This window comes from Bactrocera tryoni, chromosome 4 (assembly GCF_016617805.1).
Source record: "Bactrocera tryoni isolate S06 chromosome 4, CSIRO_BtryS06_freeze2, whole genome shotgun sequence".
NCBI classification, from domain to species: domain Eukaryota; kingdom Metazoa; phylum Arthropoda; class Insecta; order Diptera; family Tephritidae; genus Bactrocera; species Bactrocera tryoni.
Genome location: NC_052502.1, coordinates 31161474 through 31181884, shown reverse-complemented (window position 1 = coordinate 31181884; position 20411 = coordinate 31161474). Strand labels below are relative to the sequence as shown.

Genomic DNA, 20411 nt, shown 5'->3' with positions numbered 1-20411 from the left:
ATATAATAGTTATAAAACAGTCATTGAAAAGTATTTTAACTAAGTTTAGTATTCTCTCGACTTTAGTTTTAGAGACCGATTTTAATGGTGAACAATAAAATTACTATGGAAAGAATTGTCACATTTTACATCGCTTTGGCAACACCAAAATCTGGGAACAGTGTTGTAAGTCAATCCGTTTGTTATTGTTCCGCTAGCTGTCGTTCGTTTTGAGAGTTGTAAGTGAATTTTCGCTATTTCAGCATCAATTGATTAGAAAAATACTAAATATAATGAATTTTCGCGTCAATATAAGTATATGCCGTGTCTGCATGAAATCGGACGATGGCGTATCACTTTTGGATGATGAAGAATTGTGCGAAAAGTTTGTGTTTACAACACGTTTGAAGGTAAATATTTTGTATATCTAACCGTCTAAATTCTAGTACACGAATTGACGATGTACTAGAGAAGATGGCCGCGCAGAAAACTCTTTTACTAGTGACAACAGGGTCGTTCAAATAAGTGAATACGCAGATGTACCCGGTTCATTTAATTTGCTATTATGATAAAATCATGTACAGTGAAATGAATATCATCTTTTTGTACATTTCCACCGATATTATTAAAACATATACGTTCTTCAAATTTAAGAAGCATTTCGCAAATTTATTAGAAATAACCAATTGCTTACTGCTGCTTTGACAGCCTTTAATCATGGCTACACATACATGCTTGTGTGTGACCATATGTGCTTTTAAAAAGCTACTCTGCTACGAAATACGAACTTCAGTACAATCAGCAAAATTAATCTGGTAAACATAAACAAAAACACCGGCTTAAATTAGCTATTTAAGGCAGATTTTAAGGTGGACTTTGCCAATGAGCACATTGTAAATGCAATCATTCATACGAACGGTGCTTTCCCGGAGTTATACACCCGCATTTTTTACTTCTCGAAAATTGTTGGTGACCCTCGTCGTTGCAGCGAATATTTTAAACGCAAGAGCAACAACACAATCATATAAATCTTGTGGTAGCACCCTAACTACCAGTTGTAAAGACATGAGTGATCCTACTGCTGAAGACTCATATACTGCAGGCAGCAGTTCGGTGGCATTTGTGACAACACCAGATGACAAGTTAGCCAAAAAATTAGCACAAGGTTTAGTGGAGAAGAAATTGGCTGCTTGTGTCAACATAATCCCGCATATACAATCTATTTACATGTGGGAGGGAAAAGTTAATGAGGATAACGAATATTTAATGATGATCAAAACGAGAACTAGCCGCATGGACGAAGTAATCAAGTTTGTACGTGAGAACCATTCTTACAGCGTGGCGGAGGTTATAACCTTGCCTATTGAAAATGGCAATGCACCTTATTTAAGTTGGATTGCACAAACTGTGCCAGATAAGAAGTAAATAACAAGCCAACAAAAGGTGAACAGAAGTCTTTGAAACGCATTGTGAAATATTTGCATATTATAAATTTAAAAATAAATTGAATTACTTTAAATGTTATCTACTTGTTTGTCTTGCAAATAGAATGAAATATGAGATCAGTGAGGTCAAGTAAATTTCTAATCATTGAAGCAGTAATTGCCGTAAATAAACGATTTCGTTAAAAATAATTTCATTCTATAATTGGTGGAAGGCGTGAAAATCGCTAACTATTGTAAACAAATTAATAACAATACTGCGATTTCACTATATTTTATTGTCTTTTTCGTTTTTTTTTTCCAGCTCACTGAAAGTGATGATATGCCCTCGTTAATTTGTTCTAAATGCTTAAAACGACTGCGAGTAGCCTATGATTTCGTAAAGTCAGCCCACGACTCGGAAAAAAATTTGAAGGCTTTTCTCGAAAAGATTAGTAAAGACTTTCAATTAGTAACAAATAACGCTATTGAAAAATCAAATAACAACGAAGATGAGGATGATCTATTGTCAAACATTCTTGATGAAGAGAATACTCACAACAAAACGGAAGCTTCAACGCAAATGCCGGCACAGAAAGATGAAAGTGCAATTTCTGCCTCCGAGACGTCTGGTAGTGTTAAAAGTAATAACAGAAAAACTGCTATTGGAAAAACGGAAAACAGTGTCGATCAAATAACACTGAAGACCACAAGTTCTAGCTTAGGTGATACATCGGAGGATATATCAAAAGACATACACAAAAATAAAATGAATTTAAATGTTAAAAAAGGAAGTGCAGATAAAGAAATAAAAACTTTCCCGTCTTTTGAATCCGATATTCAAGTAGAAATAGAAGAAAACCTGGATGATATAACAAACTGTGAAGATGAAACACCAAAAGAACATTCACCGGAACACGAAATACAAATACTTGAATACACCGATGAAGAGTCTCAAACCGAATTAGAAATATTGGAAGAAAATCTTCAACCAAGTGACGATACTGGAAACAGTCTTGGTACAGAGGAGCCGCAACCACAAAGTAGCGGAGGATTTCTTAAGGAATATCAAGCAATGCTTGATGAAGATGGCGAGTTTTTGAAAGATAATAGTTCCATACACGAAAAAACTACTACAGCTAAAGAATTGCATTACTTTGATGATAGTGAAGAACTATTGGATGACCATGATATCGAAATGAAATGTATGGTCGAAGATAACCTAGATGAAGAACAAAGTGTTGACACCTCATCACAGGTGCGAACTGAAGTCGCCGAAAAGGAAATTAAAAGTAAAACACGTAAATACCAGGCGAAGACAAATGTTCGTAGTCCTAGCGCTAAATCAGCCAGAAAAGGCGATACGTTGAATACAACAAAAAGATTTCTATGTTTTAAATGTAATCGGGACTTTAGCACTAAAACAAACCTTACCCGACATATGGCAACACACGAAGGCAACCGACCATTTCAGTGCAATGTGTGTAACAAAAGCTTCACCCAGAATGTATCCTTAAAGCAACACATGTACACACACACTGGTGAGAAACCATATCAATGCGAGGTGTGCCATAGAGGTTTTACACAATGTAAAAGTCTAGTATTTCATATACGCCGTCATACTGGCGATAAACCATTTCCATGCGAAAAATGCGGTGCACTCTTTCGGCAAAAAGATGGCCTTAAGGTAATGTTTACAGTATTTTAAATGATTTTGAAAATACTAGTATAACAAATAAGAAATTTCAATTTATTCCATCTTCTATTAGACGCATATTCTTAAACGACATACAATCAAGTCGAAACGTGGTAATATGGAGCTAACAACATGCGCCATATGCAAAGAAGTGTTTGCTGATAAAAGTCTGCTTCAGGAGCATATGAAAAAACACTTAAACGACTATGTGCGTGTTGACTCTGCCATGTCATGCGCGAATCGTGAAGGAACGACCGAAGAAAATTCAGACATGCTACTCGAATATATAGATGATGATCCTCTACATGATAAAGCAAATGGCATTACTGGCGAAAGCACATCGGAGAGCACAGACGATATTGGCTCTTCAGCACATGTCGTGGACTTAATGACGACGTCCGCTTTGGAACCGAGCCGTGCTAAGAAATTTCAATGCCGAAAATGTTTTAAATGCTTTGCAATTAAGTAAGTAAATGTATATCATAAGTTTAAAGTGTTCATTAATTTTTATCTTCATCTAGGAAAAATTTGCTTCGTCATTTGACCACACATGAACTATCCGTTGAGACTGATTTCGTTTGTAAAATATGCGAACTTTGCTTCGCAACCAGTGAGGACTTAAAAGCGCACACAATAAAAGAGCACACTAACTCTACCGAACCCTTCCAATGTGAACTGTGTGAATCCGCATTTTCTAACGTTGTTGAGCTAAAGAAACATATGGATTTGCATAATACCAAAACAGATAAGAGCCATGGATTCGTTTTGTTGCGAAAGACTTTAAAACTTACTAATTTAGTACGATAAAAGCAGTTATTTTTAGCAAAAATATTGATAATAAAATATGAAATCGCTTACCGCTTAATTTATTTAGTTTTTTATTTTAACACTGTTTTTACACAACATCTATTAATCACTTTGAAGAAACGCGCAAATTTTTTATATGAAAATATTATACAATTATATAATAAAATACCGTTAACTTCTAACAGAATATATTAATATTGGCGGGACTTTGGCTTCAAAACACATCCTTACATATGTACTTAAATTCAGTTTGAGGCCTGTTCGCTTAATGACAATTTGTTGCAGTACACTTCACAGAAGTTGGTACACTGAAAAGACTGTAATATTTACAATAACAATCTATATAGTTTACATACTGCAGCACAACTAAACAATTCCTGTGTTTTATTTTGTTCGAAATTAGCTAACAAATTTTGTTTAATTGCATTTATATTTCAAATAAATTTTAATTTTTCCAATTTGAAGCAATTTAATTCGATTATTTTCGAGGCACGCTACTATCGATTATTTTGGTCACTGATTGGTAGTTGGCAACGCGGTCAGCTGTTTTGTTCTTTCTGTAATTATGTTGTTGGATTTTCTCAAGTAAACAAACTATTTGTGGCAAATTTTTAATAAATTATTCGAATTCAATATTCATTTATAAAGAAAATATGGAAGTATGTCGTATTTGTGGCGGAGCTGAAAGACTCAAGTGTTTTCACGGCGATGAGCAATTGACGGAGCTGCTAAGAGTTTGCGCGAATATTGCAGTAAAGAAAATAATTTTTATTCTTTGATATAATTTTTAACATAAAAATTGTTTTTTAATTTCAGATAGAAGAAAATGACTTTTTACCACAGCATATATGCGAGCAATGTGAGAATGGTTTGCGTTTTTCTTACCATTTGCGAAAGCAAAGTGAACAAACCGAAAAGCGGTTGCGGCAGGAGATGCAGACACAAACAAATAGTACGACAATTAATATTCTAGATGAATTTGATCCTAATGAAGTGAATGCATTTGATCAAACGGCTGATGTAATAAGACACAAAAGTCTGATTTCAGAAATAAACATAAATATTTCGACAACTACTCAGGAATCGAATTGCGTACTTATCGAAGAAAATCACACACAGGAGATAATTGAGTCCACAAGCCTATGTATGGAAATAAAAGAGCACCAGAGCATTGTAGAAATATTAGATGAAGATAATTTACCTGAATTAACAGCCGAAGAGCGCCTCAGGTTAGATTTGCAGAAGCGCGGTGTCGATATGCAAAAGCGCTTGGTGCCGATAGAAAACGTTCCGTTAAATGAGATAGTACATGAGGTAATTGCAGAAAAGCGAATTCAACTGGATTTGGATACGCACACAGATGTATTTAGCGATATGGAATTGCCGGCAGACAAATGTTTAGAAATTTTAAATAATGAATTTAACGAAGTTAACGATGAGGATGATATTATTGAAGTAATTGATGATGATTCAATGCCAGGGTTAACAGACGAAGAATTTTCTACCAAACAAGTATGCCAAACACTAAATGCATGCGAATATCAAGATGAGAACTTTGTAGAAGAGATATTGTCTTCAGACGAAGAAAGTCAGTGCAACCAAACTGATGTAGTATATGAAGAAAACTCTGATGGCGTTGACGACTCCAACAATATTGATGATTGTGAAATGCATTTTATGAAGGAAGAAAGTAGTGATTTCCCTGGCAATGAGTGCACTGAAAATGAGTCGGTCACAACACAAGAAATTGAGAAGGACGAAACAACAATAGGTGCCGATGGTGAAACACCTAGTGATGCAAGTGCAAAGGAACCTGTAAGTATTTAAAATGTATGTATATAATTTTGTTTATATTTCTTCTATTTAGTTAAGCGAATACACCTGCTCGACATGCGACTTAAAACTGCCTACATGGGCAGAATATTGTGGGCATATCAAAACGCATGGTGATAAAAGGTTTCTCTGTAAGATATGCAATACATGGTTTCCACTACGTAGCAGATTGGAAAAGCATTTACTGTCTCATGAAGACAAACAAGAAAAACCGGAATGTCCGCACTGTGGACGTACATTTCAGAACCGTTATAATTTAAAACGGCACATAAATGACATACATGATAGTATTGCTCACATGTGCGTCATTTGTGGTAAAGCGTTTCTTGGGTCTGATGTGCTCCAAGTTCACTTGGCCACACATATAGAGGATGAGGAGCTTCGATGCGAGCACTGTTCAAGATGGTAATTATATATATCTTGGAACTTTTTCGAACAATGATTAATTGGATTTGGTTTTAATTACAGTTTCAGTAGAAGGAGTACCTTGACAAACCATATGAAAACTCATCTAAAGTCTGCAACTACAAAAGAAAGTGAAAAAGTCGCAAAGAGTGATGTTAAAAACACCGCAGGAAAAAATGTTTACTGCTGCCACTACTGCGGCAAAGAGTCCAAACATCACTTCACCCACAAAATGCATATGCGTATACATACGCAAGAGCGGCCACATAAATGTGATGCCTGTGATAAGGCTTTCCGCACAATGGCCGCGCTGATTACACACCAACGCATACACGAGGATGTACGGCCATATCAGTGTGAACACTGTTTGCTCTCCTTTCGACAGCAAGCCCATCTCAAGGAGCATCGCATGATACACGAAGGCATTACACCGCATAAGTGTAGTATTTGCCAATTGTCTTTCACTAAAAAGAGCAATATGCTTGTGCATATGCGTATACACTCAGGTGAAAACCCCTACAAGTGCGTGATATGCGATAAGCAATTCAAAAAAGCCGCGCTATTGCGAAAACACGAAAGCGAAGTGCATAACAAAAACACAACTGAGGAGCAAGCGGGCGATAGCCCGTTTATTGATTTAGCAGAAGAGTTGGTGTGCAGCGATAGCAACAGTCTGGAGGTAATAGAAACGGAAAATGCCTCGTCCATTGAAAGTAGTGCCATAAGCAATGTCGGAGATGTTCAGCAGGGCTTCGAAGAAATGCCCGAAGTAATTAGAAATGCAGTTTTAGAACAAAATTATTGTAATAATCCTGTTAATAATGATTCTGAGGCAGTGGACAGTGGCGTGGTGTTGGTGGTGGATGATAACGCGAAATTTAATAGCTTATTCATTATGGACGATTAAATTTGCTTCTTAGTTAGTAGTTACATAATTTCACTAAAATTTTCGATTTCGAAATTTAAAACTAAACTTTTCGCGTTCAATAAATGGTTCTTTAGTTAGCAGCGAAAATATTTAGAAGTTTAGAAGAAAAGAAGAACATTTTTTTCTTCAATAGCATGCAATCTTAACAATGTTATATATGGTAGTATATACAAACTCATTTTTTTAGTCATTTATAAACTGCCTAGGTATCCAGCGTTACCCAGGCCACTTTTAATGCGCATATTTCATATTCTCAAATACATATATATATTTTATAAGTCTATCATTATTAGTGTCACATTTATAAAGTTCTTACGTGTAAAAAAATAGTTCTTTTATATCTTTAATAAAAAGTGTTTTGATGTCGCATTGTACAATAAATATTAAGAATTTTAAACTTTACACTAATTTGAGTTTATGCACTCAGTTCTTTGTTAAAAGAAGCGTTTTAAATTTAAATTTTATAAATTTGTAACTATAAAAACTACCAAAAATTTTGTATTATAAATTTTACTTTCTGGTTTTAAACATTTCAATCATAACAAAAATTACTATAAAAGATTATTTCAAAACATTACAATAATTCTAAAATAAAATGCAAAAATAATATCAAATAATGAATTGCTTCTCCATCAAAATGTTATGACAAACATCAATCAAATTTTTTTATAAAAAATCGTCGACTCACCAGGGATTTCGAAACTAGTCTTTATCCTAAAGGGGTACAACAAGTGTGAAATTTGGAAAAAAAACGATTTTTAATATTTTTTTTGCATAATTCGATAATCTATAATTTTTAAAAATACTATCTTAAATTTTTAAAAAATCATTATTTTCGTTAAAGGCTTATACAGTGTGAGCGATCAGCTCTGCATATACATATGTATGTATGTATGAATGTATATTTTTCAAATTCTTGAGTGATTACTCGCAGAAAAATGGTTTTATCACCATCACCATCAAATTTCTGCATGTTTTGTATAAAATAGTTCTCCAAACACTGAGCTATCAGTTTTCGATCTAATAAAAAATCGTAATTTTAAGTAAAATTCAACTTTTTTTTAACAACTTTTGATTTTTTTCAACCATATGTTATCGTACGGACAATATTTTCTAGAAGAAAATACTTACAATGGTCTGTGGAGTAACATTTGTTTTTAGCGCAGACTGAGATCGCGTGTAACTCAAAATATGTATGTATATCTAATTATTAATTTTTTTGTAATTTAAATTTATTTTTTTAATTTTTATTTTATATCTTTTTTTAAATTCTTTGTTTTTGATTTTTAATTTTTTTAGCTTTTTATTTTTTATGCTTTTTTTAATTTTATTATTTTTTATTTTTATTTAATTTTTATTTTTTTTATTTTATTTTTATTTTTTTTTTTTTTATTTTTTTTTTTATTTTTTATTTATTTTCTTTAATTTCTAAGAAATAGTTTTAGGCTGTTATTAACCATTTTAACGATAGTCAGGTCAACGTGACCAAAAAGCATTCAGATTTTGAACCCACCAAGGACAGATACTACTCTAAATTACTTCAGGAATGTTTTCTGTGCTTCCAATACACAATGAGGATCGCATGCTCTCAATTAAGGAGCATAATGAACTTATCTAAAAGCAGCAGTTTCTGCTGGGGTGCCTTTGTATAAATCATCCCCTGCTTGTAGCGGAGCTGCCTCCTAAAAACATCAAGAGGTCCAATCCTTGCAACAGCCGGTTCTACGCACCGAAATTGATCCGAATTTTATCTGGCCAAGAGCCAATCGGCGATCTAATCCCGTTTGGATAGGTAAGTATTAGTATTAGCATCAAGAGGTTCTTCCTCAATTACGTCGACGACATAAAACAATACGCCGACCAGACTTCGGACACAATAAATTGCAGATCGCCATTCAGAGTAGAGTCATAACCACTTTCATCGACTCCCTCTCAGTGAATGGCGCTCTTGGAGTCAAACTACCACTCAAGAATCGAGAGTGACCCTAGCGCAGCTTCGTTCTGGATACTGTAGCATGTTAAACTCCTACTTATCTAGAATAGACACATCTAATATATGTATGTCCCGCTTCCAATGAGTGCCTGCATGACACTAACCACCTCTTTGTATGCCCACCTAGCCCTCTGGGCCTACCGTTGGATGACCTCACCTTCTTTTCTAGATTTGATAAGAAGAAGTATTGTATATCTGCGTTATGAGGTCTTTAAAACGTCCTTGGTTAGGAACTTCGCTTAATTAATTTTATGTTGATGGCAGGTTAACGATAACTCCCAGTTTATAAAATATTGGTCACCAACACTGAACTTCTAAATCAGGTATGTAGATCTTCATACATAACTAAGATGGGGTATCGACTAAGAAGTCACCAAGTTCTTAGTCAAGGAAGTAGAGACTTGCTAGAGTCTTGTTAGGTGAAAGATTAAAGCCCACCGTCAATAAACTGATTGGACTTTATCAGTGCGGCCTTAGTCCTGGAACATATATTCACCATGCGCAAAATCTTGGAAAAGACCCGTGAAAAGAGGATCGTCGATTTCAAAACTGCTTTTCACAGCACGAAAAGGAGCTGCCTTTGTGCCGCTATATGTGAATTTGGTATCCCCGCAAAACTATACTGGTGTGTAAACGAACGTTGAGTATTACCAAAAGCCTCATCCGGATCGGAAAGAACCTATACGAATGAGCTGCTACGCTGGCTAGGTCATGTCGTCCGAATGGATAAAAACGGTTCAGCTCTAAAAGTATTCGACGCATTACCGGCCAGGGCAAGACTTTCACTCCGTTGGAATCACCAGGTGGAAAAGCACCTGGCTACACTTGCAATCTCTTATTTCCGCCAAACAGCGAAAAGAAAGAACGACTAGCGTGCTGTTGTTAACTCGGCTATAATCGTGTAAGCGTTGTCTACGCCAATAAAGATGAGAAGCTTTTACCAGACCCTAATAGAGTAATATACATACATATATTGTCTCTAGAATACAATTATAAATCACTGTAATCCCGCAATCGAAATCGTGTTTCGGGATTCACTACTCATGCCATATTGGTATCAACAAAAAAATATGTAGCATGAATTTAGGCATTAGCTGATTTAGCATTTATTTACATATATACTTATATATTTACATATATACTTATACACATACATGTATTTATTTGAAAAGTTGCTTAAGCATATGCTTTTGACGTGTTAACCTCGAGCCTCCTTAAAAAGTAGAAACAAACAAAAAATAAAGACAGAAATATAGCATAAAGAGAAGCATAGAAAAGAGAATGAGGAAAAGCTATACAGATAAAGTCACAAGAAGGGAATAAGTGAGTTAAAAATGCTAGACAAATGAGCATTTCACGCGTGTTGTTTTTGCTTTCTACACATTATGCGATTGGCGCCAAAATTTCTTTATGCAGGCGCATGCGCTTAATTACAACAACTACCGATTTTTTATCATGCTATTTTGTTGACAAAACAAAAGTCAGCTGTGCGGCAATTGTTTTGGGATATTTTCGCGCAGTGTTTTGGGTAGTTTGTCACTCACAGCGACCAGCCGGTGGACTACAAAACTGCTCCAACGAGTCTGATGGCGCTCAGTTTGCAACGGGTATTCAAACGAAGTGTGCACGAACAAAACGGGAAATTGAATGCGGCGCAAGGCGGCAATACGCGATAATAAAATTGCTTGAAGTTTAAAAAAAAATATATTTATTTTTGAAAAAAAAATTGAAATAAAATGTTTTGAAAAAAAAAATTTAAATTAAAAATATTTTGAAATAAATTTTTTTTTGAAGTGCTTGGAAAAAAATAAAAAAAACACAAAGAAAATAATATTCTTTTTGGTTTGTCAAAAATTTTTTTTTGGAAAAAAAATTAAATTAATAAAGAAAATTGTTACTATTTGCAAATGTGATTTTGTTAAAGTGTCCTTGCTTTTAAATAAAATTTAATTTTTTTATAAAATGTTCCAACAAACGTTAATTTAAAGGTTAAAATAATTTTTTGAACGCAGTAATTTTAAAGAAATCTACAAAACAAAAAAAAACCAAAAAAAAAAATATTTCAGAAATTATATTAATTGAGTTATAGCGCTGCTAACGGTAATTACCTTTGATTTCATTCAAATCCTTCATTTATTAAATTGAAGCGTTTCCTACGCTACCAAACCGCAGTTTAGTTTTGTTGCATTTTACACACTTTGTTCAAGCAACTAATGAAAAGTAAAGCTTCACGAAGTCAACGTGCACTTGTGCTTGTGTGTTTAAGTGTGTTTAGCCAGCACTAAGGATTAAGTTCATGTAAAAGTAGCAACATATTTATTACGCGACCAAAGCAGCGTCGACTTTTTGCCTGCTTTATGGATTAATCCGATTACTTGTCAAAACAAAATTTCACGCAGCAGCAACAACAACAACGAAATCTATAAGAACTGCAGCAAAGAAAACAGCAAGCAGACACCATTCTATACCACGTTCACATAATAAAGCCAACTTTTCACCCTCGACGCACTTAAAGTCATTTCGGTAGTTTCGATCCTCAACTTGTTTGCTTAGTTTGTCTGGCGGTGGCGTGAGTTATTAGTGAAAATCATATTGTAAGTGCAAGTTTCCAAGTGTGTTTGTGTGTGTATTTATGTGGTGTCTACATATATTCATATATTAAGTTACCAAAAAGTTATAATAACGACAAAAACGCATCCCCGCTTTGGGCCCTCCCACTTTTTACGGTTCAAGGGAATTTCATTTGTTGGCTTAAATCGTTGGCAATAAAGGTAAGTGACGTTTTGTGTTTAAAGGCGATTGAATTCGCATGAAAATACCTAAATATATATGTCTTTATTGTCATGCTTGGGTTTGTGCGCGTTTCAAGTGATACGGGTTGACGATGCGTATGAGTGACCTTTTGTTGAGTTTGATGAGTTTCTGACAACTTATTAATTCCAATCATGGCGTGGCTTACACGAAATCAAATCAAAGAAATAAATGATTTAAAGGTTAAAGTTTTTATATATAAATATTGCTGAGGGAAAAATACTAATTAAACAGAAAGAAAAAATAATAATTTTAAATAAAAAAAATCACAAACTTTTCCAATACTAATTAGGATATATGTATTTGTACACTTTGCGCATTCTTGTAGTGAATTTATTAAAAACTCCGCCATTGGCGATTTTCTTCATGTCCACAATTAATTCTTAGCCAAGCTTACTCATTTTTTTTTTGAAACTATATTAGTGCCGTCCAAGCCGAGTCTGCAGACATTAAGGTTGCAGTAGATGTACTGCTCTCCGGAGTGCAGTCTCCAGAGAAGCGGCGATACTAGCCTTGAACTCATTAACACTGCGGCCAGGATTGGTCAAGGAATGCCTAACCTCGCTATCACCTCGCTTTTCACAGGCCAATGCTCTATTGGCGACCATGATGTAAGGTTGGAAATCTTACCAGAGTCCATCTGATGAGGCGGAAACAACTCAACACTTCCTTCTTGAATGTCCCGCGCTTGGGAGATCAAGACTTGAACACTTGGAACCGCATCCCACCGAGCTGGCGGGTGTGGAAATTGAACGCCTGTGCAAATTTCTTCTACTAAGAGTACACAAGAGTTCTTTTCTATGGCTTCACAAAAGACTACGTAAAGCAGCCTTTTAACTTAATCTAATCTATGTTAGTTTTTAGCCAATAAGCACGTTTTTCAAAATATAAATCAGATATGGTTAAAAATCAATTAATCAAACCATAAAAAATATGTTCGAAAACATATTTGGAGAATCCATTTTTAGATATTGATATTTTATCATAAAAAAATGTTCGAAGCAAGCTCATAACCTCGAAATGTTCGAAGGAATATTCGAAATTTGTGTTCCTGTATTCCTGTTCCCGTTTTATACAAAATCTAAAATCTGTAAAATGTAACCGAAATAGTGCGAGAAGTGCATAAATAAAAGCATGATTCTTCTTCTTCTTGATTAGCTTTATCGTCTAATTGCTTTTGGTCGCGTCCATAACACTATACTTTTTTGTCTTTCTTCCTTTTGCTCTGGAGTCCTCAGATGTGGTAATTCAAATTTTAATGTCTGGAGAAACGGCCTCTATTATTTTTCGGTACCCCAATCACTTCTTTTTGCAATCCTTTCTTCACGTTGTTTCACAAATTCTTGCTTTGTCCTCCCAAACAGTTATAACTGATTTTTATATTAAATATACAAAACAGAAGCAAAATTAGCTTTTCTTTTAAATCAGTATCCAAATTAGGGAGGAATAGGTTATATATTTGAAAAAAAATATTTTTTTTTTTGAAATGTGTTAGTAAAACTATCGATAAATCTCTTCTCAAAATTCTGAAACAACCAATAAAGTGAACAGCTTTACTTCAATCCCTTTAGGTACTATTTTCAACGTTTTTTGAACTTGATTACAAACTAGCTTGAATTTTTAAAGATATGATATATCTATTTCGTCACCTAAAATGCAAAACAACGAATCGTCAAAAGAATCAAAATTGAGTTTTTTATTACTTACGATTCACTAGCATACAATTTTCAGCTTTCGCTATCAGATATAACCAATATATAACCATTTTATAACCAAAACTGAAATTTTGTTTGAATAAGAGTGGATTATATTATGTCGTTTTCCTTCGCCAGTAAACTTATGAGAAAAGTTATTTTGCATTTTAGGAGACGATATATCTTTATAATATATATATATATATATATATATATATATTGATCTTTGTGAAAGATTAAATTAAAATTTTTTTTTAAATTTTCTCCTGCAATAAGAATTCTATAATCCTTGATGTTTTTCGAAGAAAATTTTCAGAGATTGTATATAATTGTATATCAAATAACTTAACATATTTATAAAATATTCCAAAAATTTCAATATATTATATTATGAAAAAAGTCATAAGAATCCCGTCCTAACGCTATTTCTGCTCTGAGCTAAAAAATATACATAAAATTCAACTCTAGCAGCTTAAAATAATGATTTTTATGAAAATTAAGGCTTCCCTTTCAAATCGGTTGAAAAAAAAGTTTAGTAAATATCTTAACTTTCAATGATATCATAAATTTAAAGCACAAAAATTAAAATAAACAGCAAATATGCGCATTGGACTTAAATTTGATCGATGAGAGTAAATAATATTAGAAATATGCAGCAAAAAGGTAGCGACTAAGCTAATAAGACACCAGTTTGAATTGGGGAAGAGCATAGATTTTATGACAAAAATATTTGAAAAATTCATTTAAAGTTGCGGTATGTGATTTGAAAAGGTATAATCTATAGAAATTTAAAAAGTTTATTGTTTTTCAATTCTACAAAAGCCGACCCCCTCACCTCTGCTCGCTAAAATAAAAGCACCAAAGCAGCTGTCAATAAATAAAGTGAATGCCGGGTTGTGCCAAAATATAATCAAACAGCTGAAAAAGACGACGTTATATATAGCACATATGTACATATGTTTGCAAATATAACATGTACTTCTAATGAATATCGCATATCGATCATGTTTTACAAACGCATACCATAAGCGTATTGCTAATATTGATTTTGAAAAATTTCCAAGGGAAAAACCAAAAAAAAACTACAAACATTATCATATAAACAGCACTTTAAGAGCAAAGGCGAAATTTTAACGAGCTGCAATGCGAAGGGTGCACCGCGGGTTTTATCCAAAATAGACAGCAAACTGCGGGCAACCCATCATAAATAAGGAGAGAAAGCAAAACAAACTGATTGCCAGATGCAATCAAATATTTTTTGTTTATTTCTCCAACCAAATGCATTAGTGCTACAGTACACTCAGTTGGCACTTCAACACGCCGCTGGTCAACTTATAGCGTGTAGTTCGTGGTGGAAAAACAAAAACAAAAGCAAGGGCTAACAAGAAAAACATGGAAATTTTCCCTGCACATATTGCAAAATTATGGCTAAATGTGTGCTGTGTTTTTTGGCTTATTTATGTGTAACGGTTTCACATGTTGCTTCATTGTTTTCATTTCTTAATTGCCCCTGCTAATAAGGTGTGTGCATACAAGAGCAAACACACAGCGAGGGGGATAGCGAGAGTGTGAGGGGAGTGCTTATTAAGGGCTAAAAATAAAAGCCCCCCACTTACAGATTGCAGCGAATAAATATAAAGTATGCTCACATAAAGCAGAAAGTTACAACATCTCCACACCTTGAAGACATGGTAATGCAGCGAAGAGTGTGTGCTTAAGAATTAAAATAAAAAAAGAGCACAAAATAAAAACAAAAAACTAAAATTAGCATGGAAATAATTTTAAGAAATGGTTGAATTCTGAATAAAAATATGAACGTAAATATTGAATTAATTAATAACTAATAATTTCATTAATTAATGATTTTATTAAATTATAATACAGTTAAGCTTCCATTACTTGAACTTCTATAACTCGAAGTTCTCCATAACTCGAACTCTTGAATTGGCAATAGAAGAAAAATCTCATACAAATTTCCTTCCATAACTCGAAGTCTCTCTAACTCCAAGATTTTTCTGGATTATGGTGATTCGAGTTAGGGAAGTTCAACTGTATTTGTTAGTTCGAAAAGGGTATTGAGAGATACATATATAACTCTCTTGAGGGATAACTGGAAAACCACCGTCAAAATAAATACATTTATGTACCATCTGATCTAGATCGGGACTAGGCCATTTAAACAGCACACGAAAACCGAATCGATAAAATTTTTTCTCTTAATGTTTTGGGTAACAGCATGTCAATGCTAGACCAGCATCTATTGCGAATTGAATAAGACGTCGAATCTGTTCAACTATCAATCGATTATGGCACGGAAAGAAATATTAATAGTTTATTATGTTTTGTTTGTTGAAGACATTGCTTAGGATGTCAAGCTAATGTTTGTAAGTGAATGGCTTATACTCAAGGGGTTACATGGGTTCACGGGTTTCAAAAATAGATTTTATCTTATTAAATTCTGCAAAACCTCTAGAATATTGTCCTATATTTTCAAGTTGATCTGATTAATAGTTTCAGAGATATAGCCTTAAGAACATGTGGACTCGAGGCTAGCTAGGCTAAGTGCACCGTCTTTTAACTCGTTTTTCTCGAAACTGTGTTCTTGAAGTCTTCATGAAATTTTATGCAGGTCTTTGAGATACAATTTTTAAAGATTTGGGTGAAGAATTTTTTTTTCGATTACAACTACTTGAAAAAAAAAGGCGCGAAGTTTTCAATGTTTTGTTAAAATGTCTGCCAAAAATTCAATTTTCAGTCTTTTCTCCTTCGTTCAAGTTCTAAGTTAAGGTTTTTACTAAAACACGTATTTACGTAGTTAATCCTGTAAAGAGTTATCTTGCCAATGCGGGCGCATCTTTTTACCGAGAGTCACCGCCAATGGTGTCGCAATGGCCGAGTTTAAAATATTTGTTTCAAAAAGTTTCTGGATTTCTTTGTTAATAAGTATATGTTTGTAACAATAAAAAATGGTAATACTCTATTTTATTTTTTATATGATAAAAAAATGTTGAAAAAAGGCTGTTCTTTACCCGAGAAAATCCATGTAACCCCCCAAAAAACCTGACCAGTTGGTTGTTAATGGAAAAGTTCAGTAGTTCGCGTCCTAAGTAAAATAAAATTTGAGAACTTTACACATTTTTTTTACAATCACGAAATGGTTTATTGATTTTTCGGTTTTTTCTTTCACAGAAAATTATCTTAAAATTATCGACCGGTCAGGTCAATTTAACTCTTAATAGGAATACTCACTGAGATAATATACCAATCGACACCTAGTGTAAAGAGAATATCGTTAAAAATTTTTTAACTGGCTCGCCGATATATGAAGCCTTTCAAAAGATTTTTTTCCAGAAGAAAATCGAATATCGGATTAGTTAAAAATGTTGAAGTTCATTTTTCTATGCATGTATATAACTTCTAATTTCATATAAAAATAGGTATAAACCGTTGAATTCTATTCACTATTGAAATTTTTATCCTTTTTTACATACTATAGTTTTTTTTAGTTTCGCTTTTGAGAACGCAGCATGTTCACTTCATTTTGTGCACTTGTTTACACTTTCACTGTACAAACATTTTCTTGCTTAACATGTTCTATACATTTGTACAGGCTAATATACTGTAAGCACTGGATGGTGCCCTGCTTTGAAGAGCTTTACTTCTGGGAATTTGTAAAAACAAACTTTGTTGCAGTGCTGATGCTGCAGCGATTTTTTTGTGTTTAAAATTATTTTTGGACATACATATGTACATAGGTACTGGTATGCATCTAGTATGTACATATATACCAAACCGTTACGAAAATGTTTAGTTGCATGTGATGCGCTAAACTTTAGAAAGCAGCGATACGAACAAGCAGCATCGATAATTCAGAATCAACGAATATATGGATAGAATGGCAAAATGCTGGAACACTTTTAAGTTTTTTATACATTTTTGACAATACAGTAATTACATTTTTTGGCGATACCTATTCGGCATCGTTTTACAAAAGATGCAGGTCTGTTGGAACGAGCCTAGCATTGACAGGCTTCAAACCCAAAACATTACCAAAAATGTTTTGAGTTGATCTATGTATGTATATAAAATTTTGAGATCATCTGCTATATCTCTAATGCCAAGAAGTTTATTTTTTTAAGCACAGTTTCTTTATTTTTTTCGATGTAATCATCATTAAGGGGTTATTTTGCGATTTTTTTTGCCAGAAAAACTTTTGGTGTCGCAAGCAAACGCTGCCAAACACACATTAATTGACATATAGTATGGAGATAGAACTTAATACATACATATGAACTAAAAGTTGTACAAATAGAGGAAAAAAAGGTGACGATTTGGTTTTCGTGAGGTCAAATTTAATCAGTTGGTATATTGGAGAAAGTTTTAACAGCCTGACCAATTTTAATTATTCTCTGATTCTGGTGTTTGAGGATTATTATAGGTATCTTTGATGGGCCTTGAAGAATTCCCTCAAATTGCCTCTTTTTAATGAATATTCGTGCTAAATTTGAATCCGTAATTTCGAATATTTGCGAAAATTTTCGAAAGAAGATTAAATAATTTAAAATATATAAGCATTCTTACGGACATCTGTTCAGTTCACATACATACATACATATGTATGCACATCGTGTACTGCAAAAATGTGAAGCCTTTGTTGATTTAATATTCTTTTGATAAAACGCGAAAAAATATGATCGTGGACAAATAATTAAATTGTAATTATAACTACAAATATTTGTGAAACCTTTGGCAGCGTTATCTATCACACGATATCTATTCTAGTATATGCGTATGGATATTAAGCACAAGCATGTGTTCTAATGCTCACTGCATTAACTTAAACAACATTGAAGCGCTCATATATGTAAGTATTTATAAATATTTTATGTACTATATGTTTGTATATTATATACTTCGACGTTTGTACATATTAACCAGAAATCATATTTTTTAGTGCAGCCCAAATATTAACAAAGTTAATATTAATTAATAATATATGTATATAATTATATTTTAATAAATAATTAAACATTTGATTTTATATCAATAGTTAGAATGCTTGTGCTCTATGGTACAATGTAAAAAGCTATTTGGCCGACCCTGCCCATATAGCCTCGGTGGCGCAGTAGGCAGCGCGTAAGTCTCATAATCTTAAGGTCGTGAGTTCGAGCCTCACCCGGGGCATTAAATTTTTTACAATTTTAATTTTTTATTTACAACAAATAATTTTCAGAAAGATTTATGAAATATGAAAGGAAAAATATTGTTTATATATTTATTTTAATATGACCTGTCAATATATTTACAGACATATCCGTACTAAGAAAACAGAGGGAAACTGGCTGCTTAGGCCTTCGTCCCAAGGAAAAATACTAAGAACTAAGGCATCAAAAGAAAAGGAAATGTATATTGTATTTAGAAATATGAGTTAGGACCTAAACTAATAAATTAAATTTAAAAAAAATTTCAATAAAAATTATTAATTGTTTAACAACATTTTTTATTTTCTTCTTGATTTCTTATATTTATTGTTTATTTTTATTATTATATTTGAAATACATAAAATTTTTGTTTAAATTTCCTAATACATTTTCCTTTTAATTTATTGTTTTTTTACAGTTTAATAGACAGTTCCACAAGTTTTGTTGCTAAAATCTGACTTTAAATGAGCCCGCAAGCATTTGTCATGCACATTTGTCTTCTTCACACTATTACCTTTCCAATACAAACACAATATTTAGTATACTATGCTATAGCTGTTAGCGAAGGTCAGATAAATTTCGGGAGCGAATAGCGGCACATATTTTAGAACGTGAAAAGTTTGGCAAAAGTTTCCAAAACATATAAACAAGAGTGAAAAGTCTAGTAAACAGCCCGCAGAGTGCGAACTTGGAAGTTGAAGAGATTAAAGTTTATTGAGATTGATTATTTATTATATCGAAAGGAAAAACTTATACCAAATAATGAATAGAGAATTCGGGTGTGCAAGTCACACAATGAGTGTATTTTTCACTAAATTAAATAAACTCTTTAGATATAGTAAGAAAATTTATATAATGTGAAAAAGTATATAATGTCCGTAAGAATACCATCTGATCAAATTTGACCCGGACTGAAAAAAACCAATTTTTTGGGGTGTTGGGCGATTTTAAAATTATATTCATAAACCCAAAGCCTTTTATATAGAGTAGTTCAGGTCATAAATCGACAAGCTCTTGTTAGTGCACGAAATGTTGTCCGTAAATCTGTTTATCAGACGAAAAAATACTGTGAAACATGATCTCAAGGCTGTCTGATAGCTTTGCTCTTCCAATTTCCATACTTACGAAGTGGCTCAGTTTCAGTTGAAGTCACAAACATACATACATATGTATGCACATAAAGTATGTACGCACATATTTCTATACTAATACACCTACACATATTTACAAAACACACATACCTCTCAATGTTCTGCTGTGCAAACTTTGAATCCTCAACCATGTTTTTTAAATCAATTTGTCACGCGAAAAGCAGCGCGTAAAACCTCCGCAAAAATATAACAGTATTTGCAAATAAGTGAATACAAATTACACCACATAACGAGGCATTAAAACGCAAAAAAAAATAATAACGTATATATATATGTACATATGTGTGCGCATGTGTTCGAGTAAATATAATAAAGAAATTACTTCATGCGAAGGAATTGGAAACTGCGACGCCTGCAAATATGCAAATAAACTTAGTCAATATTTGCTTGTAGTCGCATATATACAGATAACTACCATATAATATGTACCAATATGTTGGATTAAGAGCGCTGTAGAGCACACAAAAGATGTTCGAATGATTGGAACCAAGG

General features: G+C 33.3%; 2 protein-coding genes and 1 non-coding gene across 3 annotated transcripts; all 3 read left to right on the top strand.

Annotated features, from left to right (window-relative positions):
• The first annotated feature begins 188 nt into the window (after nt 1-188).
• LOC120773780 lies at nt 189-7471 on the top strand. The gene is made up of 8 exons (XM_040102869.1): nt 189-389; nt 1726-3087; nt 3170-3561; nt 3618-3894; nt 4488-4655; nt 4720-5718; nt 5771-6141; nt 6205-7471. Exons 1-8 carry the CDS (start codon nt 273-275, stop codon nt 7046-7048), a joined length of 4530 nt encoding a protein of 1509 aa, XP_039958803.1. The 5' UTR covers nt 189-272; the 3' UTR covers nt 7049-7471.
• LOC120773373 (protein CutA homolog) lies at nt 685-1503 on the top strand. Its single transcript, XM_040102201.1, has one exon. It carries the CDS (start codon nt 877-879, stop codon nt 1402-1404), a length of 528 nt encoding a protein of 175 aa, XP_039958135.1. The 5' UTR covers nt 685-876; the 3' UTR covers nt 1405-1503.
• Nucleotides 7472-18678: 11207 nt separating the features above from the next.
• Trnam-cau lies at nt 18679-18751 on the top strand. Its single transcript has one exon. It is a non-coding gene; the product is annotated as a tRNA-Met (tRNA).
• The last annotated feature ends 1660 nt before the right edge of the window (nt 18752-20411 follow it).

Bases quoted from the DNA above. Each gene is read 5' to 3' on its own strand.
- LOC120773780 (XM_040102869.1), top strand. From the start codon at position 273: ATGAATTTTCGCGTCAATATAAGTATATGCCGTGTCTGCATGAAATCG. The intron at 3,895-4,487 runs GTACGATAAAAG...TGGATTTTCTCA, and splicing joins CTTTAAAACTTACTAATTTA to AGTAAACAAACTATTTGTGG. The intron at 6,142-6,204 runs GTAATTATATAT...TTTTAATTACAG, and splicing joins TGCGAGCACTGTTCAAGATG to TTTCAGTAGAAGGAGTACCT.
- LOC120773373 (XM_040102201.1), top strand. From the start codon at position 877: ATGCAATCATTCATACGAACGGTGCTTTCCCGGAGTTATACACCCGCA.